Here is a 13586-nt window from a genome sequence, read left to right as displayed (position 1 = left end):
AAAAGCTCCAGCTCTGCAGTGAAGCCAGCCCAAGGGTGACGAGGTTGGTGACTCTGCAGGGTTGAGAGCATCAAGGATGGAAACCCTGGCCTAGTGGAAGGAAATTACAATTATTTTCTTGTCAGCTTGAAGCAGTTGCAAACATTTATGATAGTTCAATAGTCTGAGCCACAGGTATGTTAAAAAATACAGAATAGTTTATTTACAGGATGACCAATTTTCAGGCTTGAAAAGCAAGATGCTGATTTCATTAGCACAGAGGGGCCAGATGGGATCCAGCAGGTGAGCAATGGGTCCTGGGAGTTTAGTTGTTTCAGGAGCCATAACCACCTTGGAGGGCTGTGGCAGTGCAGGGGGGATGTACACTGTGCTCTGTGCTGAAAAGGTACATGGCAGTGCCCGGGGTGTAAGAGCTGCAGCTGGCAGGGTGCACGAAGGACAAAGCAGTGGCACCATGCAGCTCTGCCCCACTGCTCCTCCCCATCTCTCCTGGAAGCAAGCAGCACACCAGCTGCTTCTTGGCCTAAACCAAGGGGAAGGGGACTCGACGGCTCCCCGTCCTGTGTCACACCACATGCAAACCTCACCAGAAATGTACACTTGGCAGTTTCCTCTGAAAGAATGGTTTTTTTAAGGGATCTGAAAAAATCCAGGTCTGCTGGAGCCAACACAGTTCATCCTTAGTGAGTCTGGTAGGCATTAAGCTCTGAGGTCCTGGAATAGTTTTGGAAGTGGGTGAGAAGGAACTATAATATTCTCTGTACTGTCCTGTGCTGGGTCAGGCTGGAGATGTAAATCATGGCCGGCTGTTTGGAGACATGAGGCACAGCTGAGTGCCCTTGTCTGCTGTGACAGCATCGTCTTCCAGGTTCTTGGTTCTGGAACTACTTGAGAAACAAAACCGGCGTTTGAGAGATTAAAGCAAAAATTCGCAAAGAGCCCTTCCAGGCCCCATGCAGGAAGGGTGTGTGTTCAGGAGCAGAGAAGGAAACTCAAGGAAGAGCTGCTTTTGACTTGTCCTCTGTCTCTGGCCCATTTTCTGTCTTGGTAGCAATACTGTAGTAGTAGGAGCGGATTATGTTTTCCACAGTAGTAAATCCTGGACGCTCTTCCCATCTGCAAGGGCAGAAAGGAACAAATAGAGTCAGCAGAAAGGACAAAAGTGGAGCGATGCAATGAGAAGATACCAGGTGCAGAAGAACCTGGGGCAGAACAGCAGCCCAGTTGTACCAGGGCTTAGGAGGGCAGCTGAGACTTTTCTGGCAGGGTCAAAGGCACAGAGGCTCTGACTTCTTCCAGGATTGGTACAGGCAAATGGAGGGGTACGATAATAAAGAAATAGGTCCATCATTCATTATGGACTGGAGAATGAGGCTAAGGCAGGAGACACCATTTGCTTTGTGTTGTCACCATCCAGGCAGTGTGTGCTGTTCTGATGGACCTGCTACCCACCAAAGAGTTGAACTAGTGAAAGCCTTACCTGTAGGTCCAGCATTGCTGCATGAGGGCGTACATCTCTGCTGGGCAGTTCATGGGGCAGTCCATGCGCTTCCCTTGCTCTATGAAGCTGATGACCTCTGGGCCTTTCATTTTCTAGGATAGGATCAAGTGGGAAATGCTTTAATGTTTTTGGAGCTGGCAACAGGGTTAGAAGAGACAGATTAGAGCTGGGCCTAGGGTAATGCTTTGGATCCACGCACCACACACCCCGTACAGTCACTGTTTTCAACCCCGGCACCCAGCAGCGATGTCTCGCGTTGTGGCTAGCCCAGCCTGCAGACTCCATCCCAAGCATGGGCAGAGCAGTGGCTGAGCAACTGATTTTTCAGCTCTGCAAGTGAGCAGAAGGATCAAAGAGAAGATCTGCTTTGATTCAAACCCAAATGAATTTGTTTTCTGTTTCTTCTCCCTTAAATGAACACAAAGCTGCAGGATCCAAACAATCTAATTTGTGCCTTTTGTAAAGTGGAAATGAGCCTGTCTCCTTTCCCCTCTGTTCAAGAGTGGGAAGACCACCCACTCAAGGAAATTGTAGTTTCAGTGTGTGTCAGCCTGTTACAGAGTGGGAGACTAGACTGTGGCACCCATCCATGATGGACCCAGCTCTGCCTCACCTTGTACGGTTTCTGCCCGTAGCTGAAGGCCTCCCACATGGTTACACCATAGCTCCATACATCACTCTTGCTGGAGAACTTGTGATAGAGGATGCACTCTGGGGCATACCATTTCAAGGGCCACTTTCCTGCTGTCCTGGCCTGTAGCAAAGCAAAGACGAACATTTCCACCCTGAGACACAGACTGCTATGAGCTGAACCTGAATTCTGCCTTGCTGAATGTTTGTGTCAAATGCAATCCCACACTGCTGAAAAATATCCCCTTGCCCTGGGCTAGGAGCTCAAGGCCCCGAGCCCTAAGGCCTGAGCCTCAAACCCCATCCCAGGCCCTGCTGTCTTGTTGGCCCTGCTCAGCCATCCCTGGGTGCAGTACGCTGTCCTGCAGTACCACTCTCCTCCCGCACCCCAGCCCCAGGGCTCAGTGCGGGCATGCACTGGTGCATACTGATGGGAAGATCAGCCCTGGCTCACTCTTCATCACCTTCTCTTCCCTGCTCTCTGCTCTGGCTTCTCTCCTTTCTCCTTTCTCCTGTCATCCCACTGCACTGCATCCCCCTTGCTGCCTCTGCATCCATCTGAATTTCCTCCTTGCCACCCAGACCTTTGCAAAGCCCCTTTTAATGTCACAGCAGTGAGGCCAGCCAGAGCATGATGTGGTCATGCAGCAAGGCTCCTGAGAAGAGCCCAGACCCCCTGCCTCTGGGGTTCTCAGCCCCCAGCCAGGACGGCTCCTGCTAGCTATCCGGATCCTTTGCTGTGCTTACACTTACCTTGTAGTAGCTGTCATCAGCGCCAAGAGCCTTGGAGAGTCCAAAGTCACTGATCTTGGCATAATGCTGGTTGACCAGCAGGACATTTCTGGCTGCCAGGTCTCTGTGGACAAAGTTTTTTTCCTCCAAGTACTTCATCCCCATGGATACTTGGTGCATCAGCTCCACAATATTGCTGACTATAATCTCGTCTCTGGGCAAGATGAAAAGACAATGCAGTAATAAAGGACCTGCCATTACTCTGTACACCATGGTCCCCTTCAAGTTTCCTAGTTGCAAGGGAGAATGAACATGGACATCTCTGCTCCAGAAGCATCAGTCCCTGTTACCTCACATGAAAAGACATCTCTTTCTGCTGTTATCAGCTTCCCTCCACCTACAAAGCTAGGATCCCCTAGCGGCAGAGAGTTTGATGAGATGTGCAGAAAATCAGCTAGCCACATTTTATTCAGTACTCACTTCTTGGAAGCCAAGAACTTGTTGAGCGGCCCTCCAGAAGCCATCTCCATCACGAGCATCAGGGACTCTGCCTCGCAGACCCCAATCATGCGGACAATGTAGGGGTTGTCTAGCTGATGCATGATCTGGGCTTCCTTCATCATTTCATCTTTCACTGTTTTCTCATTGTTGCTCTTCAGCACCTTGATGGCCACATCGATCTGCTTCCTGCACAGGGCGCAAGAGGAACACACATGGGATGAACTAAACAGCAGCTGGACTCGTGTATCACAGCCAGGAATGCAAACCACTTTCTCACATGATACTGTTTGATCTCTCAATGGCAATCTCAGTAGCCTGTTTTGGCAGAGCCCTGCACAAGACTGGTATTCCAGGCCTGATAGAAGGCCAAAGAGAAAAGGATCACCTCACCCTTATAAGTCTAGGCCAGTATTTGCCATCTGTAGATCTGAAGGTACATCACCTCACACACTGAGATCTGCATCATCATTGCCATTTTTCAAGGGGGAAACTCAGGCACAAAGTGGGAAAAGGCCATCCTTGTGGACTCACAGACAACCAACGACAGAGCTAAGGATGGCACATCTCCTCAGTCTCATTCCTTTGCCCTGACATGGACCAAGATGACCTCAGGAGCATGGACTTGCTCCTCTGAGCCCAGCAAATGCCTTCAGAAGTGGCAGTCTTATGCCTGGGGGTGTGCAGTGCAAATTACACTCTCAGGGCAACGAAGCTATCACTCAAAGTCCATGGAAAGTCACCACTGACCTTCTAGAGTATCTCTTATACCTCCACCCCATTATCACTTTAGGGTCCATCTAGCTAGAAGCAGGATAGCTGGGGACACCTCTGAGCTCAGCCTGGAGCACCCTCCTCCAGCTTCCTCAGCATCCTTCAGGGCAGCACTCACTTTCTCATTTTGTAGACTCCTTTCTTGACGCAGCCAAAGTTTCCTGCCCCCAGTTCCACTTCATCAATCATCAGGTGGTCCCTCTTCAGGAAAAGTTTTTTATCCTTCAGTTCCTCGGGGTCACTGTACGGGCTCTCGTAGACACTGGTGTCCATGGGTAGCAGGCGTGACTTTCCTGCACCTTCCCAAGAGATACAGTTGTTTATAACTGTAAACAACATACCCTTCCCGATGGGCCGAGGATAACTGTATGAGGTTCAACAAGGCCAAGTGCTGGGTCCTGCACTTGGGTCACAACAACCCCATGCAGCGCTACAGGCTTGGGGAAGGCTGGCTGGAAAGCTGCCAGGCAAAAAAAGTCCTGGGGGTGCTGGTTGGCAGCCGGCTGAATATGAGCCAGCAACGTGCCCAGGTGGCCAAGAAGGCCAACAGCATCCTGGCCTGTATCAGAAACAGTGTGGCCAGCAGGAGCAGGGAAGTGATTGTTTCCCTGTACTCAGCACTGATGAGGCTGCACCTTGAGTACTCTGTCCAGTTTGGGGCCCCTCACTACAGGAGAGACATTGAGTTGCTGGAGTGTGTCCAGAGAAGGGCAACAAAGCTGGTGAAGAGCCTGGAGCACAAGTCTTATGAGGAGCGGCTGAGGGGACTGGGGTTGTTTAGTCTGGAGAAAAGGAGGCTGAGGGGACACCTTATCGTTCTCTACAACTACCTGAAAGGAGGTTGTAGTGAGGTGGGTACTGGTCTCTTCTGTCAGGTGGCTGGAGACAGGACAAGAGGAAATGGCCTCAAGTTGCACCAGGGGTTGTTTAGATTGGATATTAGAAAAAAATTCTTTACTGAAAGGGTTGTCAGGCATTGGAACAGGCTGCCCAGGGAATGGTGGAGTCACCATCCCTGGAGGTCTTCAAAAAACACGTAGACGTGGCACTTCAGGACATGGTTTAGTGGGCATGGTGGTGGTGGGTTGATGGTGGGACTTGATGATCTTAAAGGTCTTTTCCAACCTAAACGATTCTATGATTCCGCATCCCTCTCGACCTCACTGATTGGGAAGGTTTTCTCTAGTCTTTTGGCCAATTCTCCTTCAAGCTCCAGCATTCAGGGAGCCTCCCTCCTGGGCATCTCCCTTCCTTTCACAACCCATGGCCTCTCCTAGTTACAGCTGCTGAAGGAGCCAGGATGGGGACAGGTGTCTGAGCATTCTCACTCCACGTATCAGACCCTGCAGGACCCAGGCATGTGCATGACTTCACTCCACTGAAATATAACTGAATACACTGAGCAGTAGGCAGGATAGAAGATGGGGAATAGGACAGGGCTTGATTTACTGGGTACGATGGGGAATGGGATAGGGCTTGATTTACTGGGATATGGGTGTGGACAAACAGTTTTGCAATATTCTTGTCTCAGGACCCTGAAACAACTGGGAGGCTCCTGGGTGCCTCTGTGAGAAAGGGGCTTTGTAGCACGGCTCTTTGACCAGAAAGTGATATAGATGTGTCAGGTAACCCCCATGGCTCCTGTGACATCTTCAGGTCCTGTCTCCTGTTAGGAGGAGAGGGCTTTCAAAGATGCTTACCTACAGGCTCTGGTGTGTATCCATCTGCATTGAGAGACCCAAGGTGTCTCTGGAAAAGAAATGGGGATAAAGTGGATAAAGGAGCCAGGGGAAACTGCTTCAGTTTGAAATGGGAGAGGAGAGGGATGGGGAGCCTCTGCAGCCCAACAGAGCCCCAGCTGGTGATTCCCTCTAAAAGGCCCTGAGGTAGGCACAAGGGATTGGAGTGGTATCGAGCCAACTTTTCTTTTCCAGTCCAGGCTGGCAAGTACCCCCACTGCAGCTGCACAGCAGGAATCACACCCTGGGGGTATTCAGTGCCATGGAGCCTGAATGCAGCATCACCCTCCAGTAACCCAGCCTGTGGGCTGTGCAGGGTGAGGTGCTGAGGGCTCTGTGTTTACCTGAGCAGTGAGGGGCACACACACAGGGCTGCATTTTGCTCTCTGCCCCCTCTGCTTTCCCCATCCCAAAGTGATAAGTCTCTTGCAGCAGTGGGGTCATCCCAGCCAAGCCTCTGCACTTTGCTTTGAGACAAGGAGCGAAGGGAAGCCTGGAAGCAGCTCAGCTTGCAGCCGGCACACCTGCCTGCCTGAAGAGTGGCCCCTGTGAGCACGTACGGACACTGTATACAGCCACTGTCCCAAAAGCAGACAGCGACAAAGCGGTGTGGTACACATTTGTCCAGCACAGCTTTGAACACCAGCGCTGCTTGCAGCACATTCGCCACGACATTCACCACAGATTGTGAAAGCTCTCTGAGAAGATGGGTGAATGCTCAGGCCTTTATTTAGCCTCTGTTGGGCTCTGGGATGGGCTGCTCATATAGCCCAAACGAGCTGATTTCAACACTGCTCGGCACTCGGAGCGGTGACTGAGCGCAGACGTACCCCAAGGCCAGGGACGCAGAGGGAGCACAAAGACCTGGCTGGTGGCCAGTGGCCAGCAGCAAGGCTGAGTGTTCCCAGAATCCAACCACGTCTTCCTTGCTCCTGCCTGGCAAGGAGGGCAGGGGGGAGAGGGCTCCCCAAGGACAGGCCCACATGTTGCAAGGAGCACAGTATGAATGGAAACCATTTTCAGCTCTAACAGTAGCTGTGCCCAGCTATTCCTCATCCCCATCCAAGCTGGAAAGGGGACAACATTGCAGCTGGGCTTAATGTATTCCATTTGAGTTATTGAGTTTTAGAGAAGAGTGGAATTTGATCAGCAAGCTTGAAATGCAGTAACGTTAAACCACTGAGGTACCAATAAAACAGACCCTCCCCAAAACTTACGCTCATGGAGGGGTGGGTTGGTGGAACCGGTGCTGCAGATGCTGTGAATCAGGAGAGAGAAGTTGTTATTAAGAGTCTGCCTATGCCCCAAGCAGGATCAGAGCTTCAGTCCTTGAAGGACTGGGTGGATGCCTGTGTCTGATTCTCCCCCGCCAAAGGACATTTCCACAGCTTCAGCAAAAAAAAGTGTGGAAACGTGCCTAGATGTGGGTGTTATTCCCAGACCAGCCCTCAGGGCAGGTGCCGGCCCACTGGAGCACCCTACAGTCTCCATCGGTCCCAGAGCAGGGACTGACTGAGCTGTACCCCAGAGCTCCCTGCCCAGGAGAGCGAGGGTCCCATGGGCAGGCTCTGAAGTGATGTTTGTGACACTTGGACTAGGACAAAGTGACCCATGGTTTTGAATGTTCAGCTCAAGAGACCCACCAGGAGCCAGACTTGCAGGACATGTTGTTTCCTGCTGCCTAAAAACCAGGTCATTTTTCAGAAGATGTCTGTTTGGCACCAGAAGTCCCTAATCCATTTGGAACACTGATTCCCCCATAGGCTCCTGTCTTTGGGCCACCCTAGACCAGGCCTGGACAGTGGCCACTTTCAGCAGACAACATGATGTGAGACTTGCCCAGTTTGCCAGAGGAGCAGAGACCTCACCGTTCTCTTACCACCAAGGTCTGAGCAAAGTTGGACACAGTAAAGGAAACTTGGGCTGGCGCAGCTCAAACTTAGTGATAAACCACGCTTAGTGGTAAACCGAGGCCAGGGATGACACTGAGAGATGTCAGCTCACCTGGCATGTTGGGGTTGGGGCAGGTTTCCCTCAGGTAGAAAATCAGCCCGTCCGGTTTGAGTTTTAGGTACTCCACCAACTGGGAAAAGAATGGGAGGAAAAAGATTATCATGAGCAGAAAATCATCTCTTTTTTTTGCAGGCAACTTGTGTGGCTTATGGTAATGATTTCTCTCAGATTTACGTCAGACAGGGACTAAACTCTTTCTTTCTCTCCTCTCCTATCTGGGCACTCAGGGATCTCCTAAAGTAAGCGCTTGCATACCTGGATATCTGCCAGAGCTGGGAAGAACTAGGGAAGTTAGGTAAGGACTGAAGAAAGACAAAAAGGAAAATCACCAGTAGGAGAGCTGGGTAGGGCATTTTCAGTGTAATGTTATTGTTGTCCCAGCCAGAAAGGTTTTTAAGTCATGTTTTGTTTGATAAAGCCTCAGAGAAACCTTTTGCTTTCCCAGAGGAACCCCAGGGTTAGCTCTCTGGATCTCGGGCAGTTTTTCACTGCAGCAACCGCTGGTTCAAGCACAGTGGGGACTTGACTCTGGCTGGAGACGACCAGCCCAGCCCCTGGCCACTGGACCGCAAGGGAGACAAGGCTTTCTCTTCCCCTCCTGTCTGTCTCAGATTTCATCTGCAGTTGGGAGCCTGGCACGGTTCTGTTGCCATAAAAATGCCCCAAAATCTTTGTTTTCAATCAAATTCAGAGTGAAAACAGTCCTGGGAATTGGAAAATTCAGCAAAACAGAGTTACTGATCCCCAGACAGCCCTGCCCAGGAGGAAGCACTGGTATCCGTTCCCTGGAGCAGGTCCGAGGTGTGTGCCACACGGCAGAGCTGGGCTCTGGGGGGGGCATGCGACTCCCCAGGAGTGCCAAGAGTTGCTGGACCATGTGTCACATTCCCTAAAAACCCTGCCTCACCCTCATGAGGACTTCTGGGGCATTACAGCCATCTCCAATTCCCAAAGCCCCTGACTCTCAGGGATGATAGGATGTGTGTCCTGGCACTTGGATCTCCAGTCATGTAAAGATTTTGGCAGCTGGCTTAAGACTTCTGGCCTCCCCTCTTCTTTGCACAGAAGTCAGTCGCCTGGACCATAAAGTGGCAATCTGCATGCAACAGTTTTGCTGATCCAGAAGCAGTGTGGGGGATGCACAGGAGGGACAGCCTGGGATGAGCAATCTCATTGGGGCTTGCCGCAGGCAAGAGGTCTGAGGTGCACGCTGTGGCTGAACGCGTGATGTTTGCCGATGGGGTGCAAGTGTAACTAATATAACCATCTCACGTACCCTGGCTTAAAGCTAGAAATGAAAAGCACTAATCCTCTTGTTTCCTTGGAGAGGCACCAGACCAGCATAAGGCATGAAGGCAGTGGTAAAGCTAGCACTATTTCAGAGCTGCTGTGATAGCCCAGACTTAGATCTACTTAGCTAGGAGTGCACAGAAATGAATGCAATGAGGTGAGCTGGTAGACAGCCAGACCCAGGGAACGTAAGGGTTTTCTGGAAGGGGCTACAACCACCCATGTACGGTCTTAAAGCCTTTAAAGCTCCACATGGCCCTTCCTGCCCCTCAAGGCATGGGCAGCTATAACAAGGGAAAAGTGCCTTTGCTTTATTAGGACACCAGTGGTCAGCACCCCACAGTACGGTACCTGCCAGAGCGTGTCGAACTTGGTCCCCTCGGGGATGGAGTACTTGCCGGACTTGTCCTGGTCTATCCGATAGTGATACACTGTTTTGCCATAGACAAGGGAGAGGGCGTAGGCACTGTTTTCCTTCCTTTCTCTCAGCCTGGTAGGAAGCAGAACTATTAAAAACAACTCCAGGTTTTGCACTACAAATTATTGTGGCAGCAGCGGTGGTGGGTCACTGGGTGGGCACTTGGAAAAGTGTGCCTGCATCCCACTTTTGGAATTGCCACCTTCCCAACACCCCTCTGCAGACGCTGAAGAGGGACCCTTCACCTTCAGTCTCTTGCCCCTCTTCTCTATCCTCTCCAACTAGTTCTTTCTTTCCCTAACTCATTCAGGAGATAATTAAATTAAGGGCTGTCTCACCTCAGCAGAGATGCAGAGCAATGCTTTCTCCTGTATTTTATTGGCCATACATTGTCTATGTGTCAGTGTTAAATGTCTTCACCCACTGAACCCTTTATCTCATACCATCCGGTGCATTAACAAGCATACGTCATAGAGATATCTAAACATGAGAAACAAATAAAGCTCAGGACTGGCTCTTCAAGGAGGCCAGACACTGTCTGGACAATAACAGGTCTGGGGTGTCAGAAGCTGTCTTTGAAAGACCTGTAACCACAGTCTGACCATATTCAGCTAAACCTCCTCTCAGGCACTTCATGGAAACAAATAGCTACAGGGTAGTGGAGGTGGGGAAATGGTAAAAGTACAGGGATCACAGCATGTGCCAGGGTTTTGCATACGCACAGGAATTTCCCATCAGGTTGTGCCCCTGAGTAGAGCCTCCGTTCAGCTTCATCCCGGGCGATGCTGCCATGGTACCAGGGCATCCTCTCATGGGCTGTGGTGGCGATGAGCTTCTCCACCTGTGGAGCCTGGCTTATGATGGCTTGTTCGAGTGCATCCCCCTAGAAAAGAGTGAGAAATGAGACCTCATGCCACTCCGCTACATTGTTGCATGGTTCAGCACAGTTTATTTTGCACCCTTTTGGGAAGATGGCACAGGAAACTTGGCAGGTCTTGTAATTGAAGTGCCTGTGGCCTTAATCATGCCTATAGGAATAGTGAGTTGAATTCTGTTCTGCTGCAGAGCAGAATTCCTTGCTTATCTAAATTGGTCCCATCCCTCGAATCCAGCTGAAGTCCGTTAACTTGCTGGTGAGGGAAGAGAGAACTCATCATACTTGTATGGGGGATCTTGACATCAGGCTTGTGAGGTGTCTTTCAGCCTTGCATTCCTAGGAGAGCAGGACCTCTTTCTGGTGCTTCTGCCTTCCTGGGTGCTCACTGTCCCCAGACACTACATCTTGTGAAGAGCAGTGCAGTCTGGAAATCAGGATTAGGAATTAGGAGACCCTAAATTAATTTTACTGGCCCCACACATTTTATAAACAACTGTAGTTTTTCGTTTGCCAGTAGGTGGCAATGTCCTTTGTGTTATCTACCAGTGTACACAGATCAGCTTCATGGAGAAACCCTATAGAATACCTCATTCTGTCAAGCACCTTTGGTCTAAAATAGGCCAAATTTAGAGATCTTTTGTAGAAAGGCTCCATAAGGAGAATGCCTGAGCTATGTTTCTGCAAGGACTTGTAAGTGTCTGAGTAGCCACTGTTAAGGTGACAGCAGGTAGAAGGAAATTAATTACGTGGCTGCCAGCGTGATCATTTACAGAGTTTTGCCTTACATATATATTATATATATTCCAGTCTGCAATAAAATGCAGGAACCTGTCTGTAGCTATTTTAAAATTTAAATAACAGACAGACCTGATTCTGTACCCAGTATCTCAGTCTGGTATAGGCATATTCTCCTGAATAGGCAAAACCTCCACTGACTTCAAACAGCGAGGAAAACCTGAGCAAGAATTTAAGTCTGGTTTCATTACATCTTCAGCGCAATGTTATGGAGGTACAGGCACCTCACGCAGAGAGTGTTGGTCTAACCGCAGCGAGCGTCCCATGTGCTGCAGAGGAGCAAATGGCACATGAGAAATGCTTGCAAAGTGGGCAATGACCTCTGATACCCTGCAGAGCAGATGCAACGCCAGCTGTTCAGAGGAAGAGTCTGAAGGCTTGGGAAGATGTTTAGACCTGTTTCTGAAGAAGAAACTGGAAAAGACAGATTTAAGACTGCTCTTAGTGCCAGCAGCCTTGGAGGAGAAGGACCTTGCTTTACCATGCTGTAAGAGGGGGATGACAGCGACAGAGGAGGTCAGGGCAGCAAGTGGCAGTAAGCCCCCGGGGAGCACTCCTTGCACAGTCCCCCACCACCTTTGGCAATGGCCGTTACCTCTAGTTTCCATGTCTGCCGGACATATTCGCGCACCATATTGTCCCTCATGCTGTCGAAGACACCGGGCTGGGGGTCCACACCACAGGGGCGGTTACAGGGCTTGCGGAGGGTGCAGCAGAGCCCATCGGCATCCTTGGAGTAAAATTCACAGAGTTCCTCTGGCCCACAGTGCGCTTTGCCCCCAGCAATGGCGTAGGTACCGTTCATCTGGCGCTCAATGGCATAATGGTAAAACTGCAGGTTGCAGACCATGGAGAGGACATACCCCCCCAGACTGCGCAGGCATTGCCGCAGCAGGAACAGGCCATCCGACATCCCCGCCAGCTTGAGGTACTCCTCCGCTTCTGACCTGGCAATGCTGCCGTAGTAAAAGGGCAGGTGAGCAGCAGCATCTGGCATCTCTGTGCGCTTACCGGGACTGCTTGGGTTGGCTCACGCGCTGCTGGTTCTCGATCTGGAATAGAGAAGCAAAATTCTTCACTGACACATAATTTTGCAAAAAGGTTCAATTGGAATTCAGACTCATCTGTCTAGAGGTTCTTCAGCCCTCAGCTGACTATCTGTATGGTCATTTCAAACATCGCATGGAGAGTAGCGGTGGGTGCCTTCATATCCCCAGCCAGAGAATCCCACAATGATTCCCCTATCCTGCCCTGACTGGAAGTTAGAAAGCGTACGTAAAAATCCACCTGATCTTCATTTAAAGATTTCAAGCAATAGAGAATGCACCAAATCCTACAGTGAATAGTTCCAATGGTTAATTACCTTCACTATTAAAAATGTGCTTCTTACACACATCCCAAAGTTTTTAGCTTTGATTTCCTACCATTTTCTCTCCAGCCCTGTTCACAATAAAAGGAAATTCTTTTGCCTCTCTGAATAAATTAGTTTTGCCATGAGGGTATATAAGGCCAAAATCTTAAATGCAATAAGATTAAAACACAAGATGGATATTAAATGTCTAAGAAACATTTAGATACACAATTGCACTAAACACAGCAAAAGGAGATAAAGATAAACCCAAGTGCTTCTGGGCAGATATTAACCATCTGTTGACAGGAACAAGAAGAAACATTCCTCTAATTGTCTCTTGAAAAATTTATGGATTTCTTCCCACGATACCTGACTCTGGCTGGTTTCTGAATTTGGCTGATACTCTGATCCCATTTGGCAGTTCCTATTTCTACATTGTGCACATGCTCCAGAGAAAGCGTGAGCTCAGATGTGGCCAGCCATCGCTGCAAAGTGAGTTTAATCCCACCGTCTCTGTCAAGCTGCAATGTGCAAGCGTTACTGGAGCCCCCTGTTCAGAACAGCCTAAAACCAGAAACAAACCTACCACCGTGCTGCTGCAGCACCAGCTCGCAGTGGGTATCCAGTGAGAAATGGCACTTTGTTGACTGAGTCACTGCAGAGCCCCTTCTGCCAAAGAGCTATAGGTCTTGTATCGAATCATCTAAAATCCCACCCACAAACAGAAGCCAATTTCCGGTGATTAATGGAAACAGTATCATATTCGAAGGGTCTCATTTGTTCGCTAGAGCCTGATCTTTGATTTTGTAATTGCGCAGATGCTGACCCCAAAAACATCAGAGTATTTGTCTCCATCTGCATTTCCCACAAATGCGTCACTCGCATTCAGAGTAAAGAAAACACTGGGTCTTTGGCTAGCGCGCTGGGTATTTGCCCTGATTCTTCGCAACAGAACTCTCATTTCTGAA

The 13586-nt window shown here is 49.9% G+C and overlaps 1 protein-coding gene across 1 annotated transcript; it reads right to left on the bottom strand.

Annotated features, from left to right (window-relative positions):
- Positions 1–222: 222 nt before the first annotated feature.
- On the bottom strand, positions 223–12309 carry LOC128147995 (tyrosine-protein kinase ZAP-70). Its single transcript, XM_052801336.1, has 12 exons — positions 11863–12309; positions 10318–10478; positions 9529–9667; positions 7879–7957; positions 7092–7132; positions 5836–5884; positions 4254–4434; positions 3344–3550; positions 2885–3077; positions 2115–2255; positions 1481–1593; positions 223–1116 (listed from the first exon to the last, which is right to left on the bottom strand). The coding sequence occupies exons 1-12, from the start codon at positions 12262–12264 to the stop codon at positions 993–995; spliced, it is 1830 nt and encodes a 609-aa protein (XP_052657296.1). The 5' UTR covers positions 12265–12309; the 3' UTR covers positions 223–992.
- Positions 12310–13586: the final 1277 nt, after the last annotated feature.

The sequence above is a fragment of the Harpia harpyja genome, chromosome 11 (genome assembly GCF_026419915.1).
Source record: "Harpia harpyja isolate bHarHar1 chromosome 11, bHarHar1 primary haplotype, whole genome shotgun sequence".
Taxonomy (NCBI): domain Eukaryota; kingdom Metazoa; phylum Chordata; class Aves; order Accipitriformes; family Accipitridae; genus Harpia; species Harpia harpyja.
Note: the sequence above shows the minus strand (reverse complement) of the source record. Positions and strands in the feature narration are given on the sequence as shown.

What these genes read in the sequence shown, in the direction of transcription:
- LOC128147995 (XM_052801336.1), bottom strand. Translation starts at nt 12,264, where the DNA reads ATGCCAGATGCTGCTGCTCACCTGCCCTTTTACTACGGCAGCATTGCC. An exon ending in AGTTCGACACGCTCTGGCAG is followed by an intron (nt 7,958 to 9,528) that starts GTACCGTACTGT and finishes TTCTTTTCCCAG; the next exon opens with TTGGTGGAGTACCTAAAACT. An exon ending in CAACCCACCCCTCCATGAGC is followed by an intron (nt 5,885 to 7,091) that starts GTAAGTTTTGGG and finishes TTTCTTTTCCAG; the next exon opens with AGACACCTTGGGTCTCTCAA.